This window comes from Uloborus diversus, chromosome 4, assembly GCF_026930045.1.
Source record: "Uloborus diversus isolate 005 chromosome 4, Udiv.v.3.1, whole genome shotgun sequence".
In the NCBI taxonomy this organism is placed as follows: domain Eukaryota; kingdom Metazoa; phylum Arthropoda; class Arachnida; order Araneae; family Uloboridae; genus Uloborus; species Uloborus diversus.
This window is the reverse complement of record NC_072734.1, coordinates 23,874,407-23,895,757: the sequence shown is the minus strand read 5'-3', so window position 1 is coordinate 23,895,757 and position 21,351 is coordinate 23,874,407. Positions and strand designations below refer to the sequence as shown.

The 21,351-nt window shown below is 32.9% G+C and overlaps 1 protein-coding gene and 1 non-coding gene across 3 annotated transcripts in view; both read left to right on the top strand.

Moving 5' to 3' along the window:
* The window catches only part of LOC129220117 (uncharacterized), a 29,915-nt gene extending 17,670 nt beyond the window's left edge, over nt 1–12,245 (top strand). The window contains exons 2-5 of one of the 2 annotated variants that reach the window (XM_054854459.1): nt 2,562–2,697; nt 6,524–6,603; nt 10,007–10,125; nt 12,014–12,245. In XM_054854459.1, coding sequence (XP_054710434.1) covers nt 2,579–2,697; nt 6,524–6,603; nt 10,007–10,125; nt 12,014–12,172 — 477 coding nt within the window. In that variant the 5' untranslated portion in view covers nt 2,562–2,578 and the 3' untranslated portion in view covers nt 12,173–12,245. The remainder of the gene's footprint in view (nt 1–2,561; nt 2,698–6,523; nt 6,604–10,006; nt 10,126–12,013) is intronic. The other variant, XM_054854460.1, reaches the window with a different exon arrangement.
* Nucleotides 12,246–19,227: 6,982 nt separating this feature from the next.
* On the top strand, nt 19,228–19,300 carry Trnar-ccg (transfer RNA arginine (anticodon CCG)). The gene has a single exon. It is a non-coding gene; the product is annotated as a tRNA-Arg (tRNA).
* The last annotated feature ends 2,051 nt before the right edge of the window (nt 19,301–21,351 follow it).

The window sequence follows — 21,351 nt, the reverse complement described above, 5'->3', positions numbered from 1 at the left end:
TTTGTAACGTCATCTCTGACGTCATTTTGACTTCTCGGTAACCACGAATCGCATCTTTGGATCTATATTCCTCCGCATCTGCTCGTTTCTTAGTAAAGATACAGATCGAATGTGTCTGTGTTTTCTTGATCTTGATGCGTTTGAGAAACGAGTTAGTGGGGTTGCTCTTTCTCTCCCGCTCCCACCCTTTTTCTCAACCTCGTGCTACCTACATTCCATTCTTAACAACCTCCCTCTGGGCAAAGACGTTCCTCTTCTTTTCAATAAATTATTATATCGTCTGCGGTTTTGTGAAAGTGTGAAGTTTTTGTTTGTCATCAGGAGGTAATCAAAGTTAAAGTTCTTGTTCAAAGGCGAAATTAGTAATTCTTTTTTCTATGTGCTATTGTCCTCAATATCCAGTTTCTTTTACTGCTCTGAGTAAGGCAATTAGTATCGTTCTGCGAAAAAAGATGCTTGCATCTGGATTGCAGTGGTGCTCTGCAAACTTGTGGGCGATGAAATATGCGGTTAATCAAGCGAATATTTTACCCATACAGTTAGCCACAAATTTTTGCGCATTCAAAAATTACTTTGAGGGGGTTCCGGCGTTTGCTTTCATGCAATAATTATATGCATTTAAAATCGATTTTTTAAATTTATTTACTTATTTATTTTTTGAATATAAAAGACATATTTTTAATTTTGAATCAATATAATAAAACTTAATTATTTGTTTTGCGAAACATAACATCGGGATTGCAGTAGTTCTCGGTAAACTTATAGGCAATGAAGTAAGCGATAATTCAAGCAAGTACTTTACGTTTGACACACAAATATATAGGCATTCAAAATATTTTAAGGTGGATGCTCATACCTTGATTTCATGAAAAAAAAAATACGTATAAAGAATAGTTTTTCGAATGTGTAAGACAGACTTTTAAAATCTTATTCTTTTTTTTTTTTTTACATATTTATAGAATAGTTAAATGATATACTAAACAATTTATCATTTTAACTACAGAATAGTGGAAATGATAAAATATATAAAAAACTTACTAATTTGTTCTGCTAAAAGTGATTCTCACATAACATCATGATTTCAGTGCTGTTCTGGACACTTATGGGCGATGAAGAACGATGTTAATCAAGCGAGTATATTTTACTCATAGAATTGAATCAACTGTATGATTTTACCATAAAAATTAATGACTATTCAAATTATTTTAAGTGGAGAAAACGTGCTTTGATTTCATGCAGTAAATTAGCATCTAAAAATGTATTTTTCGTATGTGTAAGACAAAGTTTTTAATCTTAATTTAAATTTTGTTTAGTATTTATAGATAGAGCGGTTTAAGTGGGGAATCTTTTTGTGTGTTCTGCAAAAAATGGTGATAGCACACAGAGCGATGCTGAACTAAAATTCTTATGAGAATGATTGTTTTCATTTTGCCGAAAGAAATTCCGAATTTCATCGAATGATAAAATATGAAAAAACACAGCACAGTGCATACATGTCAAACATAAATAACATCTAATGAAAAAGCAAATTAAGCATCTATAAAAAAAAATTCAAAAATACTTAAACACAAAAAGGAACATCAATGTTGCAATATTGTCTATAAAATAACGAATCGTCAGCAGCACTTGTCAAATAAGGAAAACACCATTTGCAGACCTAGTGTTTTCCTGAAGTGCTGGCATCCATTCTTTCATTTTCTCTACCGGCTGATAGCCATTGCCACTACGAGTAGTCCGAAGACCAGTTGGAGGTGGTCGCGCGATGCCAAACTGCCCTAGAAATATAATTTTACTGACGGTATTTAAAGCCCAACGAATACTCAAGGGATCTTGTTTTGCATGCCGACATGGACGTTGTCAGTTTTCTGCATCGTGAGAATTCACTAAATGATGTCGGGTTCGTACCTGTGCTTTTGGACGGATAACCTCTGCGCCCCTCACATTTGTTGTTCCTTCAACTTTTTTCTTTTTTTGACAATTTCTTTCCTCTGATCTTTCAAACCCTCAAAGTTGATAGCAATTTCGCATTGTAGAGCGTTTTACTCTTCTCCATTCATTTGTCAAGTACCACATACCATCTAATAGGGTCAATAGAAAATTCACATTTATATAGTACTGGGTGTTCGAAAAACCATGATACATTTTAAAAACTGATTGAAAAGCAACAAATTGTCGTATCGATATGCGGTTTGCGCCATAATACTTCATTTGGTTCAAGATTTTTTTATGACATCATAAAAAAAAAAAAATAAAAAATAAAAAAATAAAATGTAAGTACAAGTAATCAAATTATATATAGCTATAAGAAATCCCAGTATCGTCACAGTTTTCTTACTGTGACGATACCACCGGCAATTACATGCATAATTACTTTTTCTCTTTTTTTTTTTTTTTTTTTTACGATGTCATAAAAAAATTCTTGACCCTGTGATGTATCATGCCACAAACCGCATATTGATAAGACCATTTGTTGCTTTTCTATGATTTTTTTTAATGTACCACTCTGTATAACTTTTTAAATGTTACGACTAATAAATGTTTTTTCTTATTATGTTTTGCAGAGGTTGCCGGTCGTAGTATGAGGCTAAAGGGCTGCACCTTAGCTGGTGTGACAACCCTCCTCATCTGTCTGTTAGTGCCAACTCAAGGAAGGAAACTTCATCACAAATCGTCATTTAAGCATTCCCACCTAGAGAGGTAGAGCTTTTTATACATACCTGTATGAAAAATAAGTGTTCATCTTTTGATGGAATCATCATATAAAGCTTTTTTTTTTTTTTTTTTGAATGACATCAAAGATGTTCCGAAAAACATTCTCTGTATAACTTTTTAAAAGGGTGGTCTGTGTAACGAAAGTTATGGTAAGATCGCACGCATTTTTATAAATCGCCAGGAAACTTGTTTCCATACAATAAGAAGTTTGTAGTGGTGTTATGTAAGTCTTTCTTCTTCGTCTTCGTTTTTTATTTCGTTTTTTGTTTTGAAAATTTTACTGGGATATTTCTCCTTTTCAGCCATTTTTTGCCCAAATTAAATAATAATAATACTAATAATAATAAAGATATGGCATTAAGCTTCTCTTTGAGGACAATAAGCTAAGCCCTGAAGTAAAATATTAAATTTTGGTGTGTTTTGAAAAAAAAAAAAAAAACTAAAAAAAAAAAAATCAATCACTTGTTGTTGTTACTATTAAGATTCTGAAGTCTCAACATCATGAAAAAAAAAATTTATATTCTATAATTTAAAAAATAAACTTGAACTCTTAGGACATACAGTCATGTACGTCCCATGGTGGTTTTTAAATGGCTAGCGTATTGTAAAAATATACATAAAAAGGAAAAGAAAATAATAGCTAAAAATAAATTAGGTAAGATAACTATTGAAAAAGAAAAAAAAATGTATAAGGTATTGACATGAATGGAAATTAGTACCCTTTATTCTATTTTCAGCACATTAAAGAAAGTTTTGCACAAATAATAATTTTTAAAACTACTCGAAACAAAATGCAGGGTACAGAGTGGTTTAAATTTCACGCTACCTGTGATAAAATGTTTTACTTTTTAAATGCTGTTAATTTTAAGTGCAAATTGTTTAGCTTGTTTGCGATACGACTTTTCGGAATGACACGCCATTTTTAGTTTCGTTTTCATTTTCCATGCACACTTTCTTTCAGTAGCTTTTTGTTTGTAGCATGGTCAATATACGTTTTTCCCGGAATTAAGGATTTTTGCTGAATGCAAATTCTTTTCATAATTAACGTATTGATTTTCGGTAGACCTAATTCTTCTGTTCTAACAGCTAACATAGCCTGTGGAATGAAATAACCGGATTTCATCTGGAAAGAACACAGAATCAACTTTTGCAATTTCATTTCCATTCCTTAGCTATTGAGAAAAACTTAATAGATTAGTTTGTTCACGAGGTTTAAATGCTTGAACAACACGAACGTGATAAGCGCGAAGCTCCAATTTCTTCAGAGCTCTGTGAGAAGTTCCATATGATAAATCCGTCTGTGATACGAGTTTTCTGAGACCAGTTGGTTAAATTCGAGTTCAACATTTTGCCTTTCACCTTGTCTATCTCGTGCTGGCCCGGTCGAGATTTGCTTAAACATCTCATGTCTCCGACATTTCCATTTTCCTGAAAGCTAGATATTTATCGAAAGTTTTTTGATTTGTTGGGTACAGAAATATCCAGAAGTTAGTTTTATTGAAAGCCGCAACTGCGGCTTCAAACTTCAAACAAAAAAGTTGGAAATTTTTGCTTAATATTAAAATCTTTTTGACTCTAGGGGAATTCGGAGAGGGAATCGACAACATGACTGAATAGATAGAATCAGTTGAATATGAAGATAACGAGCTGATGTGTGAATCACATGACTTCCTTTTACTCCAATTTAATGTCATTTCCCCATTACTGGCAATTTTAATGTGATTCAATAGTTTACCCTCTCTTTCACCAACAGTGGCCAAATAGAAAAATTAAAAAAAAAATCGCCAAGTTTTTTGGCGAAGAAGACAGGCGATATATCGCCAAATGTCCACCAAATTATAACACCGCATGAGTTTACACCGAAATTAGCAATGATTCCCCCCCCCCCCCAAAAGGGTCAAAAGATCCCTTTAGAAACACCCGAATGCTACCAAAAAGGGAGGTGCACAACTAGACTCCACTAGGAGTCTCCGTACCAAATTTCAACTTTCTAGGACATACCGTTCTTGAGTTATGCGACATAAATACGCACATACATACTAACGTACATACAGACGTCACGAGAAAACTCGTTTTAACTAAAATCTCAATATTCATTCAAGAGTGAGTAAAATGGAAATTACGGTCGATTTTTGAGTAAAAATTTTGTCGCGAATACAATACTTCCTTTTTTGTAAAAGGAAGTAAAAAAAAACGAAGTCATATTTTGGTATAATTCTCTACATAGTCTAATATTTTCGAGGGCCCCAGAAACTAGAGGGCCCTAAGGAGGGTTTTATAGGCCAAATAGCTAATCAGATCCGGATGTTCGCTCTTAGAAGGAAAAAAAATCGTCGCCAAGTTGGCGAAAAAACTTGGCGACCAAAAGCTTGGCGATACGTCACCAAGTGTTTACCAAATTATAACACCACTTAAGTTTGCATTGATATTAACAATGATTTCCCCCCAAAAAGGTGCAAAAGACCCTCTTAGGAACATCCGAAAGCAACCAAAAGGGGAGGTGCACAACTAGACCCCACTACGAGTCTATGTACCAAATTTCAACTTTCTAGGACATACCATTTTTGAGTTATGCGAGATACATACGCACATACGCACATACATACAGACGTCACGAGAAAAGTCGTTGTAATTACCTCGGTGATGGTCAAAATGGATATTTCGCGTGTCTATACATTCTTAGGCACTTTTCCGCATGTGGTCGAATCGAAAAAAAAACTCAACATTCATTTGGGGGTGAGCAAAATGGAAATTAAGGGCGATTTTTGAGTGAAAATTTTTTCGCGAATACAATACTTCCTTTTTTGTAAAAGGAAGTAAAAATAGTGCATCTTACCGAAAAGTATGGTGTTAGCAGCAAGCAAAATAATTTGCATTTAAAATTATTAGTTATTTTTACTTCCTTTTACAAAAAAGGAAGTATTGTATTCGCGAAAAAATTTTCACTCAAAAATCGCCCTTAATTTCCATTTTGCTCACCCCCAAATGAATGTTGAGTTTTTTTTTTCGATTCGACCACATGCGGAAAAGTGCCTAAGAATGTATAGACACGCGAAATATCCATTTTGACCATCACCGAGGTAATTACAACGACTTTTCTCGTGACGTCTGTATGTATGTGCGTATGTGTGTATGTGCGTATGTGCGTATGTGCGTATGTATCTCGCATAACTCAAAAATGGTATGTCCTAGAAAGTTGAAATTTGGTACATAGACTCGTAGTGGGGTCTAGTTGTGCACCTCCCCTTTTGGTTGCTTTCGGATGTTCCTAAGGGGGTCTTTTGCACCTTTTTGGGGGGAAATCATTGTTAATTTCGATGTAAACTCAAGTGGCGTTATAATTTGTCGGACACTTGGCGATATATCGCCAGTCTTTTGGTCGCCAAGTTTTGTCGCCAACTTGGCGACAAATTTGGCGGAGTTTTTTTTTTTTTTTTTGGTTTCAATTTGGTTATTGTTGGTGATATTTAGAGAATAAATATTGAATCACATTAAAATAGCGAATAATGGGGAAATGACATTAAATTGGAGTAAAAGGAAGTCATGTGATGCACACATCAGCTGGTTTAAATAAAATATTTTATATCGATTGAAATTTACATCACTACTCATTTTGAAACAGTAGAAATGAACCACATTCTCCCCCTGTTAATTATTGTATAATTTTTAAATATGTTGTTATTCAATACTTATTGATATTGCATTGAAAAATTAATGTATATTGTGGTAAAGAATTTAAATATATTTAAATATACAATATTTATATATATATTATAACACACAAAATTTATATTTTAAAATTTCCTTACAGAATTCACGATTCTGATAAATCAGAGCATCATTCGAAAGACAAAGAGTTATTTAATTTCGTATCACATCATGACGATAGAGGTAAGTAAATAATATGTAGCCTTATTTTTAAATAAGAAAAAACGTACTCGGATTTGAAAGACATGAGCACTTGTTGTTTGTGTGAAAGTTTCTTTTCTTATAGATTTAATTTGTATATTCTCTAGAAAAACATTGAAGGTTTCAAATTTTAGCAAAACCTGTGTACTATTGATGATGATCAATTTGTTGTCTTTAAACATGCTTTGAATTTATTGCTTTAACTTCTTAAAAATGGCTGCAAGGCAAGGGTTGAAGGGAGCTAGTAAAGCACATTTATGAAATTTCGTACTAAACTTACTGAAGCTACAAAATTAATAATGCATTTGTCTAAATTCTTTTATTATTTTAAATGAAAAGAGTTTATTTTATCCCCTTCAAACTTTCAGAAGAAAAATAAAGGAAAACCAAACAATTATATTTCTATTTTCTCCACCCCTGATCTATAGCAGTGCCTTTTTTTTTATCATAAACATTTTAATCTTCTATTTTATCTTGATTTTCTAAAAAACACTTATAAAATGCAGTTTAGTCACTTTGAATTTATACAGAGTTTTTTTTTTTTTTTTTCAAACATTTCGTTTCCAACATAATATACTAATATTTCGCCATTTGGAACAAAAGAACAAACAGAGATTTTTCACGCCTCTAATTCGTGAAAAACACATTAAAAATCCAAAATGTCTCAATCATTTAGTGAAGTTTTTTTCATGCTTTGTATTTAAAATGAAAAAAAAAGAGAGAAATAGCTTCTTGGAAAATGGGGGAAAAATAATTTGTTAAATTTATTAACAAAACAAACTTCATATTTATTATTATTTTTCATTGAGTTTGGCAACAATTAAAAAGCGGGAGAATTATAGCAGAAAAAATAACTTAAGAAATAGTCTTTAATAAAAATATTACATGTTATTTTTTTTTCTACAAAATATTTTTTAAGTGTAATATATCACATTATAGTACTACTTACTGTTTTCATATGTTCCACTCTTCCGCAATGAATTTCTCTCCTCTAAAAATTTTAAGGAGTATTTTTACGTTTTGAAAAAAAAATTGTATTATATACAGTGCGCATATTACGTACTATACCTTTTAATATGGTTCATTGTCTTTTTATCGTTCATGCATTTTTACCTGAATAGCAAAATCATTGCAGCAATGCCATGTGAAGAAGGAAAATCCTTTTATTCACTTCACTTCATTGAATTATCTACTAAGGATCTTCTTTCTATGCCCAAAATCTTAATTATGTGAAGTCGTCTGTAAAGAAAAGCTTATTCAAGCGTCCTTATGCGGTAACTAGGAAGATTTAGAAATTAATCTAATGATGGGAACATATTTTTGTTTATCAATACAGAGTTTTGCTCTTAGCTGTTGTTAGTGAAGTTTTCTTTCGTTCCCTTGCATTTCCTTGGGCAAAAAAAAAAAATAAGTTAATTGAAAAAAAAAACAGTTGACTTTACATTTGAAAATTCATTATTGATAAATAAGGTAAAAATTAAATTATGCTATCATGTGTGCGTGTATGGGGTATTTTTCCTTCTTTTTAAAAATTTTTTTCTATTAAGGATTTGATGGTTTATTATAATTTTTTTTGCATAAAACGAAATATTGCCACCTGTTTTATGTATAAACAATTACGACTTCAGAATAGTTGTCACAAAACGTGGTGGCGTCAATATAAAAGTTTTTTAAGAGGATTAATAATTCTAATGAGAGCTCAAATAATTCAATTGATGAAATATATATTTATTTTATGCAATTCTGTGTGACACTGCCCACCTCCTTTCTGTTTAAAACACGAGTTGCTCTAAAAATATTCCTATTTAAAGTGCAGTAAGTTTCCGCCACTAAAACAGAGCTAAGGTAAAATTACTAGAATATATGCTTGTGTATTGTTTCTGTTTCAATTTAGGTTTTGTTGGGATCACATTACTTCTCAAAAGTTTTAAAATTTCATATTGCCCTTTTAATAGGTAATTCTTACTGTCTCACTTTTCCTTTCATTCTCGCTATATAGCTTCGGTAATTAAAGTCACTGGAATAATTCCTTGACAATTATTATCCTTGGTAATTCCTCTAAACACAACCTTTTTTTTTTCTGTGTTAAAAAAATTCTTCAACGAAACGAAGGAAAAAAAAACGTAAATGTACTCTAAACCAGCCTTTTTTGACATGAGAAATGGCAAGAACTTTGGAAAAAATTCGCAAACCGGTGATGTTTTTTCTTCTTCTTTTCTTGTCCTTCATTCTCTCTTTCTTGTTGCAAAAGGAAAAAAAATCTTACATTTGATACAAGTAAATACTTGTGAAAAAATTTTTTTGCGAACGACTGAGTTTTTTTTCCTTCCTTTTTTACAAAATATAATAATAATAATAATAATAAAGGAATTAATAAATAACTATAAAAGTTTGCTTGGTGGGAAAGAAGTTTTACAAAATATATTTAAACATTAAGATTAAGATAAAGTAATTTTTGTAATAGTTACACAGAAATGATAAACGTTGCTGAAAAATCATAGAAAAGTTCGAAAATTAATCACAAATTTCATGCATAAGATAAAAGATGTAGTATCGGATGTTATTTTTGTTACTAGAAAGTCGCCCTTTAAGGTATGACAGGTGAAAATTGCTTCTACATTTGTACGAAGCCATTTCCTGTTTGCTGATATTTTAATAACTGAAAATGTAACTTTAACTCCAGTGAATTGACCCTAAGCTCCAGTAGGTAGCGTTCATTGTTGACCATTTTTTCGTTTCTTCATTTCCCTGAAATGGCACAGTCTTATCAGTAAAACAGTTAAGTTACCGGATCGAATTCAGCCTTGTCACAATAAAGCCTTTCCCTGCATGCAACATATTATCAAATTAGCATGCCGTGGCGCGAGTTTTATTGATGAAACACGCGGGTTACTCGATCATCGGCTATTATTTATATGAGGATTATGGTGGGTTTTTTTTTTCTTTCGAATAAAGAAAAGTTTTACACGTGGACCAGCCAAAATCTGAGGAGCAGTCAAGTTTCTGTATGGACTACAGGTTGAGAATCGCTGCTCAAAACCATCCTCTTTACAATTTATTTCTTGGTTAAAAATTGACTATTAAATTATTTTGGAAAGAAAATCTTCCGCAACTATAGTGCAGTTTACAGTTATACAAATGATAGTTTGATTTTTTTTAATGCAGATTTGAAATCGTCTCTTTCTCCCTCCCCCCCCGAAACTTTTCCACTTTTCCATTTATTCAACCACCATTTGCTTAAAAATAGAGAAATTGATGTACAAATTAAAAGCTAATTTAAATAACAAGACAAATGCAATACCATTCAAGTGTTTGTGTGTCAAAAATAATTTATGACCATTGTTATTTTTTTCATTCATTAAATTTGGGACATTCTTTCCACCAGAAGAGTGCCATAAAGCTGCTTTACACAAATGTGGCCAGACTTTCTTGAGAGCACACAAGTTGCTGTCTTACCTCGACGACGACAGAGTAGCTTTTAGAACGAAGTGCGGGGTCAGAACAGTAAGTATTTATTTAATATATCTTTTTGTCGTGTGAAATATTTAATAAATTAAACATTATTCTGTAAAATAATGTCTAGAACGTTTTTGTATGAAGTATTCAACAAATTAAAAATAACACTTCAAAATTATAATATAACATTGTTATTAGCAAAAAAAGTATTTTTTCCCCGCTGCGCTTAATGTCAAAATATTTTTATACCATAAAATAAAGAACCGCTTCTACATTTTTCAAGGGCCCATTTTCAGTCGAACCTTTTTCTAGAAAGTACGTGGAAAAATACAGAATTTTTAATTAACGGGACCAACGTTATACCGATTACGAATGAATTAGGAGTAGGACTGACAAATGTAACGCATAAATGAAGAACGCGTGCGTAAATGATGTTTTAATATACTATTTTAATTATCTTTGTTTTAATATACTAAACAGTTGTATACTATACTAGTTTTATTAGTATTGTATTATTTGGATAGAAAACGAATTCTCAATAATGGATTTTTGTTTTGCTCTTCCAGGGGAAAAGTTAGACAAGTTAGTTAAGTAGTTAGTTAGCAAATTATTTTAATTAAGAGTTAGTAAATAACCTTAGTTAAGTAGTTAGTTAGTAAGTTAAGTTAGTTTATTCTTCTCTAAGAAAGATAGTTCAATTTAAATGTTTATACAACGAAACTAACTGCGCTGCCTCGTTTTCATTGGGTCAATAGGCAACATTTATCATAGTCATTATCATCATCATTGTTTTTTTATTTGATAATCAACTAGTTGCCTTCAGCTACCAATAAGTGTCTATTTTGGGAGAACTGATTATGTTTTTGAAGGGATGGAGTTTTAGGAAAGAAATTTCAAACTAATAATAATACAATATAATAATGATGATGATGATGCCGATGATGATGATGATGATCATCATAATAACGATAATAATAACAATGATCATAATAATGGTAACAATGATGATGATGATAACAATGATCATAATAATGATAATAATAATGATGATGATGATAATAATAATAATAATTATGATGATAATAATAATAATAATAATAATAATAATAATAGTAGTAGTAGTAATAATAATAATAGTAATAATAATAATGATGATGATGATAATAAAAATGATGATGATGATCATAATAATAATAATAATAATAATAATAATAGTAATAACAGCTAGCTATAACTTTCGCCACACTGCTTTATGAGTAACTGGCTCAACAAAACAATTTAATGAAAAGCTTGCTGTATTATTACTCATCGAGTTGCAGAGTCACAAAACATGGTCGACAAATACCGAAGCTTTAAAGTACAGATGTCCCTCGTATAACACGGTTAATTCGTTCCGCGTAGTATCGAAACCGTGTTATGCGAGCCTTTTTTAAAAATAACATTTTTACTTATTTTAATATTAATTATGTACGTGCATGAGAAAAAATCAGGTTAAGATGTTTCGTGTCATATCGAAACCGTGTTATACGAGACTTAGAAATAATGAAAATCAAGGGATGTGTACCCTGTAATATCGAAACCAAGTTTCATAAAAACAAAGTAAAAATTTGTTAGAGTTATCAACCACTAACAGAATGTATTAAACAAAATTGAAATTCCATCTTTTATAAATATAACATTTGAGTTATATCAAAACCATGAAGTATTAAATTCAAGTTTCGTACCGTGTAATATCGAAACCGTGTTATAATAGTCGCAAATTTGACACCGTGTAATATCGGAACCGTGTTGTAGAAATACCGTGTTAGACGAGGAATACCCTGTATACTCGTACATTTGTAACGTCTTATTTTGAGAATTTTATACATAAGAGATTGTTTCATCAGGTCATTAAATTGGAGCATTAGTTATAACGATTTCCTTTTTCTTTTTCTAGGCATTCTTCGACTGCTTGAAAACGACGAGAGAGAAAATATGTGAACGGCAGTACAAACACTACTACAAATTCGAACCCGACTTCCGAAAGAAATTGACCGATACCTTGTGGGCGACACGTGTCTGCGTACTCGGTGTTAAAAGCTTCCGTTCCTTGTAAAATTGCCAAATTAAATTATCTTGTGTTGTAATGGAGTTTTGTATTTACTATATTACAATTTAAAAGTGTCAAACTCAGTGGCTGGAAGTGGCGCGCTACAAGCAGCGACGAAACTGTAGTAGCTGCATTTTTTAGTAGTTTTTAGTGTAGCGCAATACTTTTTCAAAAAAGTAGCGTAGTGAGTATATCAATACAAAAAAAATAGTCGTTTGTAGCGATTTCTGGAAACTACTTTTAAATAAACTTAAAAAAAAAAAAAAATCAAGGTACAAACGAATTTGACTGGCGCAGATTTTGCACAAGTACATCAGCGGATGCAATGAGAAATACGACTCGTAAAAATACGAGCGGACCTATGGCATATCATTTTGACGCCATATCGTCGCCTCAGAGCAACAGTAAGACATCTAAAGCCATGGTTTCCTAGAAGCGAATCGCCGATCTTCGACCCCGCTCCACGCCGCGACGCTGAGTCAATTGGATTTCGGCTGGGCCATTCAGGACGTCGATTTGCTCGGGCGTGCATGTGCAAAAGAATCAAGTTCTTGCCTCGGCGAGTAGTGACGCTGACGATCGGCGTATTCGCTCCTAGGAAACCAATTCTTAATCCCAGGAATAACAGTAAGATATCCTACTGTTGCTCTGAGGCGACGATACGTTCTATCTGTTTGACACCACTAGTTTGTTTTCAATCGTAATTTTCATTTTTCGCCAATTGAACAAAGCTTAAATTAAAAAGAAAAGTATATGAATTAGCGATAACCGCCAATGTAATAACTCCTTTGTTTTTTCTAGCTGCCGAGAATGTTTCGTGGATGAACGTTTTAGACTTGAAAGGGATTATTTTCGCGAAAAGGAAGATATCGCGAGTTAAAAATTTCGAGAATTTTATATGAGCAGGTTGAAAGCTGAAAAACAAAAATATTTCGCGAGGCAAAAATTTTTGTGACTACGATCGACGGGCACGCGAAAATCGCGAAAATTAAGTCTCCCGAAAATAAGTGCTTTTACACTATTCACTAAATAAAGAAGCTACTGTAAATGTTGTAGAAGAGGATGATACTGAACTGCCCTGGCCGGCTTACAGTAAACACGAGCAATACAGTAATATACAAGAGTATGATAACGGACATTTTTGGAAAAAAAAGAAAGAAGTAATAGATAATTCTTAGTGTTCAGATGAGCTAATATATCAATCTAAACCTTTTTTCGTTCAATCCTCGTACGGTGTGTGTATGAGGGTGTCTCAAAAAAAAAATCGAAAGTTGATATTTCAAGACGCACACCCTCTTATGTTTCTTTTTGCGTCAATACAATGGGGTCGATTCCGGAATTTTAAAAGTATTTTTTTTTTTCTGAAAGAGCGTGCTTAAAAACTTGGGATTCAACCATTCTTTAAATAATTTGACAAAGTTAGATATTTTTTAACAATTATTTTAAACGGTGCAATTTCATTATTTACGCTTCTGCACAAGGCATCACTAATGATGAAATGCCATTCACTGATGTCATTATCACAGAGCGCAATATTTAATTCGCATCTTTACTCACATGTAATGGCAACGATATGGTTGATAGCAAGCGTAGAGTGCAATATTTAATTCGCTTCTGAATTATCATAACCTGGTAACGCGGTAAACAGCCAGCGTAAGAATTCAGCTCGCCAGTGGAGATGCGCCAAAGTACATAATTTGTGACGTCATAAAGATCACGTCTTGTTTATAAAATCGGACATTTGAAAAAAAAAAATAATTAAAGATTAAGCGTTGGGAAAATGAAAGTTTTTTCTCTCTCCATGTTTTTTTTTTTTTTTTTTTTTTTTTGCTTATTCTATCAATTTCAGTGACTAACATTTTATTCATGTAATGCAATCCAGTTTTTCTTTTGAATTAAAATAAAATTACCTTCAGAAGGGACCGATGGGACTAATGCTGCTTTGCAGACTGTACTTCAGACGATGTTAACTTTCTCTTTTTAGAGCAATCCTTTTCGTCATTTTAATTTTTTTCTTTGGGTTTAAAAAAGCTTTTTATCGGTTTTGCTCGCTTCATTATGCAACAACTTTCACTTAGAATGTACTATTTTAAATAGACTGTGCGTTTCCAAAAGAATAGGCAGTAAATACTGGCTGAAAAATCAATGACTCCTTAAACTCGCAATAAAGCACTTAATAATGTTATAATAGAATAAATACCTAACAAAACTAATAAAGAGGAATTTTAATCAAGAGCCCATATTGTCTTTAGTATCGATTTCAAATTTTCACCATCATATTTCAAATTTCTATAAAAAGTTTCTTAAAGCCCCCGTATTTCAAAACCTCTTTATCTCGATTTTTTTCTTTAATGTGAAATTCGAAATCTACAGATTCGACTGTAGGCAATATTCCCACTGCGCGGCTCATAAAATTAAACATATTTAACAATTTGCAGAATCTATGACAAAGAAAGGCTGCATATACGTGGATTTAACAAATCAATCTCATTTCTAAAGCAAAGTTTCAAATTTCACTCAATTATCAAAAAATTGTCTGAGCAGAGGGAGGCGTCTTTATGCTTGAGGGTCACACATGGAGCAGATTTTCAATGGCATTGGGGGGGGGGGGGGGAAACGAAGTGAATTTTTGACCTTTGTTACTCAGAAAACAGTCGTTTTGATTTTTTTCTTCTTCTTTTTTTCTTTCTCTTCCCTCTTCTTTTTTTCTTTTCTTTTTTTTTTTTTTTTGAGGCTAACGTTTCGGGGGGGGGGGGGGGGGGGGGGTTTGTCCCCAAACTCCCCCCTTAGCTACGCCCCTGATTTTAAGTACATTCTATTTTTACTATTCATTTGCAAATGTTGATCTAAAAATATGTTCGCTAATAATTTTTGAACTTGCTATTTTATTTAAATTGATATGTAATTCGATAAAAACATAAATAAATTTTTATAAAAAATATAAACAGATATTTTTTCGAAGAAAATTATAAATTTTAGGCTTTAAATATTCTTGTGGTACATGTGGAGGGTGGGGTATAGGGGCAACGTTTTGTCAACAGAAATTTCGAGTTTCTAAAAAAAGGGTTTTTTTTTTTCGATAGCATAGATGTGCCTAGCATACAAGTGCCGGTATATACTTTCAGGTGCAAGTCAGCACGGATTGCCGTTGTTCAAATTATGTGGAAACTTTCTTTCACAATCGTTTTTGACATAAGAGAAAAAATATAAGAGGATATGCGACTTGAAAATCTACTTTCATTCTTTGTGGGACACCCTAATGTGTATGCTTTTTATTTACTTATTTTTTGAAAAGTAGCGAAGTAGCGACTACATTTCAAAAGTAGTTTGTAGTTGCTACATTTTGAAAAAATAGTTGTAGTTGTAGTTAACTACATTTGTAACAAAGTAGTTGTAGTTGTAGTTCGCTAAAAAAAAAATGTAGTTTTTCCAACCACTAAACTACACACCCAAAACTAATTTATTCATGCTTTAAGAGTTTCCTCCGAGAACTGTAGGCGCATAGAGAGACGAGTAAAAACAAAAAGTCTTTATATCTACATAATTCTTCTAATTGTAATTGGTTTCACAGTTAACAGAATATTTTTGAAATGAAGATTCAGGTACGCCCCAATGGAAGGTCACTGTGACTTCCCAGAAATTTGATTACTCGGCAATTTTTTTTCCAACGATACGTCAAATTTGGGGACATAATTTCAGTATTGCACTTTTTAAATGCCAGAATGTCCTTTTTCATTGGATGCATGTACTTATAAGTGCATTTACAGAATTTTCTCATTCGGAAAAATTTGGAGTTCCAGGTGGTTATTTTCACTCTCCCAAAGATTTTAAGTACGTGTGAGGATTTTTGCGTTTTGGATATCTTTTGTTAACCAGGCTGTTGGCTGGGAACGTCATAGGAGGTCTACAGATGACTATATACGTTATTGACCCCTAACGTCTTTTGATAACTGTGTGTTGATGTTGATCGGGAATGTCATCAGCATGGCTTCTGATAACTATGCGTTGTTGACTGAAAACGTTACCTAACGTCTTTTGGTGACTATGCGTTATTGACCGGGAATGTCATCTGAGGTTTTTTGTCAACTATATGTCGTTGACCAGGAACTTCATCAAACGTTTTTTGACAACTATGCGTTACTAGCCGGGAATATCATCCATTGTCTTTTGACAACAACGCGTTATTAGCCGGGAACGTCATTCAAACGTCTTTTAATAACTATACGTTGTTAACGAAAAACGTCATCTAGCGTCTTTTAATAACTAAACGCTATTGCCTGGGAACGTCATCTAACAGCTTTTGATAACTATTCATTGTTTGCCGAACACGTTATCTGATGTCTTTTGATAACTAAACGTCGTTGACAGGAACGTCATACGTGTTTTGGTAACTAGAAGTTGTTGACAAGAACGTCATTAGATCTCCTTTTAACAATCGAAAGTAATTGACATATAGTATTTTATTCAAATTGGGTTTATCGTTAATTTGCGTTTGCAAGCCTACACAGTCTGTTATATTCTTAAAAACTGTTAAACATTTTAATAATATATGTGCAAATTTCCTAACAAATATAATATACGAGCGGTATTCAACCTTTTGCACTTTTGAGCACTTTGAGTTTATCGTCTTTTGAATGAACCTCTTGATCAAAAAGCAGAAAATAATAGGATATCAAAGCTGTACACTCAACTGAAAATTACAAAAATTTTCTTGCACCTTTATTTTAGCGCAATTCAACAAACATCTTAATCAGATAATGAATGGTGGCAGTTAATGTGGTCTTCCGTTTTCTGAAATATATACTATGAATGTGAAAAACAAAAGTAACAATATTTTATAATGTAACAGATCAATAAAAATGATTTTTAAAAACCGGATTGATTTTTTTTATTGCGAAGTATTTTTTACATCTGGAATAATCATTTTAATCTTCTCCCAAACCCGTCTATACCCTGATTTGTTACACCACCTTCAACATCGAAAATTTTTCTACAGTGTAGACAGTCCCGTCATTTCAAATTTTTACAGGAACGTCAAAGGTTACATACTCGAAAAATATTTTATAGGAAAGCAGCAGAAACCACGCCCGACATATAGATAAATCCGTGTAGTATTAGTTTCTCAAAACAGGGAAGGGGGGGAGGGGGTCCCCTCGTGACACCCCTAAATGACAGGCCTGCTGAGGGAGATCGAGTAGAGTTGATACTAGAGCTTTAATTTTCCAGTGCGCATTGGCCTAGAACTGAGAGTTGGTTGAGAGTTATTCTTAACAAATCGTTTTTGAGCACAAGAGTAAATTTTTAGTGATTATATCATATTAAGCAAGATGCTCCTGTGTTCCTTAAATAGGAGGCTTGATTTTGCTTAGTAGAAATGCAATATGAGAAGCTGTCTTTTCACCGTTTTTGAGTCAATGCAAAGCCGTGATTAAGGGGAGGATTTTAAGGGTTCAACCCCTCCCATTGGGAAACAAGTAACAAATAATAATAACTTCGTTTCTGATAAACTAAAACGTACCCTCGGTTGGGTATGTTGAAAGCTGTTATAATTTCGTACTCTCTGGGTCACACGGTATTGCTCGGGTGCAAAGATAATTAAAACATAAAAAATAAACCCAATTTTGAAAATAATTTGAATAAAAATTTAGTAAATAGCACATAATGTTCACTACTTGTTTACCTTCTTAAGTTCTAAAGGTTATTTAGGTTTCTTTCATATTTAAAAATAAAATTTTGCCAATGAAATCTGTCACAACATAAATCAAGCAAACAACGTTAGCCTTATTTTTCCTTTATAAGAATCTTATTTAACTATACATCAAAGGAGGGCTTATGGTATACCGGCCTCACGACTCGTGTTTTTACTCTTCTTCTTTCAATAAAAAACACAAGCATCTGTGTTTTTAATCCCTTTATACGAATAAGAGTTGTTTTGTTATTTGTATAAGGTTTGTTAAATAATAATGTTAATAAATTGCTATTTCAATTCCGTGGGAAAAGTTTCAGGAGAAATCAATCGAAATATGTGCTATAAAAAAGCTTTGGAGTAATTTATTTTTTTAAATTATACCTTAAAAGTTTCTCCTAAAAAATCTTAGAAATTCAGTTTAAGAAAAAAGGAAATGTATTTGTTTCTCAGCTGTCGGATCTCTTTTGTGTTTATTGATAATTTAAGGCAATTTAAAGTTAAAAAAATAAATTCCTAATCTAATAATTCGGGTTCGTGAGGTGTAGGTATTTGAATACATAATGTAAAATTTTAATTCAATTATTTCAACAAACAAACTTTATTAAGTTGTCAAGCATGATTGTTTGTTAAATTCCTGATGGTATTTCAAACATTATCCTTTGAAAATTTTTATTTTCAAAATTAATTAAAAAGGTTAATATAGGGCGTCTTTAAGGAGAGAGCCAAGTGGTCCTAGAATCTCCCAAAATTATTTTAAAACCACTCATTGAGATTAAGGATTCAACATTTCTAAACTTAAATTTGTAAATTTCTAATAATATTTGGCTCGGCTCCTTCCAAAATAAATCTTGTTTTCGTTTATGTACGTAAAGGTGCTTGAATTTACAAAACAAATTATTGAATAAAAAAATAGCAGATTGATATTTGAAATTACATTTTATTTTCTTCAACTGACGCTTGGACGCGCCACTGTTCAGCTTCCCATCCCAGCTTTTATTTAAAACGCTGACTAGAGCTTTCATAACCTTGAGCCATATTCTTACAGTTCTTCCGATTCTACCTAAAAATGTATAAATTATCTCAAATTTTCAAGCAAAATTGGTCATTGCACCAATTTTTCTTCAATGAAGACAAGAAAAAAAAATATTTTGTTTGAATGAAATAACTTTTATACATTTATAAGGTTCACACGGAATTCTAGAACTTGTTTTTATTTTGAAATCTGTGTTATCTGGAGTTTGAACTTTTGAAGGTGACGGCTGATGGAAAGCAAAAAGTTCGGAAAAAAGTAAACCAAAAAATAATCCCGTACTATAGTACATTTTGTGTCTTTAATCAGCTTTGATAATGTTTTTCACTACATTGTCCTAGTGCTCCTGTGGCCTAATGGATAAGGCGTTGGCCTCCGGAGCCAAAGACTGTGGGTTCAAGTCCCACCAGGGGCGTTTGAAATTTTCCAATATTACGCCTAGATCACCTGCTTGATTTATGGTGCTCGTAACATTTTCCTTTTACTGTAAAAGATGAAACATCAGTTCCAAGTAGATTTTTTTTTCGGGGCATTTTCATATCCCATTGCTTTTTCAGACTGCACAAATTTTTCATGCTGTGTTCAATTTCGGAGTAATTTTAACCTATCTGCAAAAAAAACCCCTTTAAATTTAATTGTTTTCCATTCAATTTCCGTGAATTTTTTTCGTTGAACAAATTTTAACATTGGTTTAAAATTGTTTGGAAACTTAGTAAACGATTCTTGTTTAATGTATCCTTACGCATGTAGCGACATCTGTGAATGTAGAAATGGACTAAAAATGTTTCATGCACATTAATGAAAATTGAAAGAAGATACATATATTTCATTAGGGGTGTGCACGAGAGGGAGTGGGGAGGGAGGGGGGGGGGAGAAAGGGCACCTGTTGTTTTTCAAAATTGTCTAGAAATTACAATAACCTCACCGTTCATGAATCATTTTGAAACTATATGCTTCTTTACCCACCATATTTCTTAAGAGTTATTAAAATTAAATTTTTCAACCGAATTCAGGATCGTGATGAATGTTCAAGTTGTCAAAAAAAGTTTCTGGAGAGTCAAAAAAAAAAAAAAAGGCATGAAAATAACCACGAATTTTTTTTAACCATTTTATAAACTAATAAAATTAGCAAAAATAGTAACAGTTTATTTTGGTTTTTCAGATATCAAAAAACTTTACAGCTTAAATTGACAAAAAGTTTCATTTTTTAATTTCTTATTAACTATGAGTGAAATGCATAGTAATAGCAGTAATGGAGTTGTTTCCTTCATTCAAAAGTACTAGTTTAAATCACTAAAATTGGTTGAACAAGCAAAAAAAAAAAAAAAAAAAGGAGCGAGAAATTTTTTTTTATTTTCTCAACGTTCAATTTCAAATTATTTTTCCTAAATGTCCGATTTTGGAAATCAAGCTTGGTCTTTATGACGATACAAGTGATTTACTTTGGCGCGCTACTCCACTGGCACGTTGAATGTCACTTGCTGTCTATCGCGTTTCTACGACATAATAATCAAGAAGCGAATTAAATATTGCGCTCTACGCTAACGGCAACAGTGAATAACATTTCATCACTTGTGATATCATGTACTGCAGTGTTAAAAATGAAATTAAATCTGCGCACCGATTAAAATAATTATTAAAAAATATTAAACTTTGCCAAGTTATTTAAAAAATGGTTAAATCCTACGTTTTTAAGTATGCTCTTTCAGAAAAAAAAATCCCTTAAAATTTCGGAAACAACCCAATTCTGCCTTAGCTCACCGCTACGGTAATAGGACTGTAACTTGTAGTTTAGAATGCTGTAGTTTTAATATTGAAAGTTCACAAAATTATTATTATTGAGCAATCACGATTGCTTATTGTCCTCACTTGACCGTTCTTGACGTTGTGGTTCCTTTTTCAGCTTGGACCAGGGGCGTCTGCAGCACCACCTTCCACCGTCCTCTGCAGGCGGCGCGGCTGCTCCGGTCCGGAGCTATCCGCTTCTCTTGGTCGGAGGCGTCCATGTCCTACACACACTCATGCTCACACACGCACACACATACACACACACGACTTCACACACATACACTCACACACGCTTACGTGCATACACACAGGTCTACGCACACACACAAGCCTACACACTTACACACACAACTATGCACACGTAACCGCCCAGGAGGAGAGGCAGGCTTGAGGGGGGGGGGGGAGGACAAGAGCCGTCTCTAGAAACAATAACTCCAATGAGTAGGGTCCTGTCGCAGTTCGTGATTGCGAAAAACATAATTTGAATTCAAAATTTCAGAATTCAAATTAATTTTCTTTCTTTCTTTTTAAGCAATCACGATTGCTTATTGTTCTCATTTGACTGTTTTTGGCGTCTTTTGATTTTTCCCACCGCCACCCCCCACAGCATCACCGTCGACGGGCTCCTCACGATGCTGCTCCTATAGCGAAAGCCGTCTCAAGGTTGCATCCATGTCC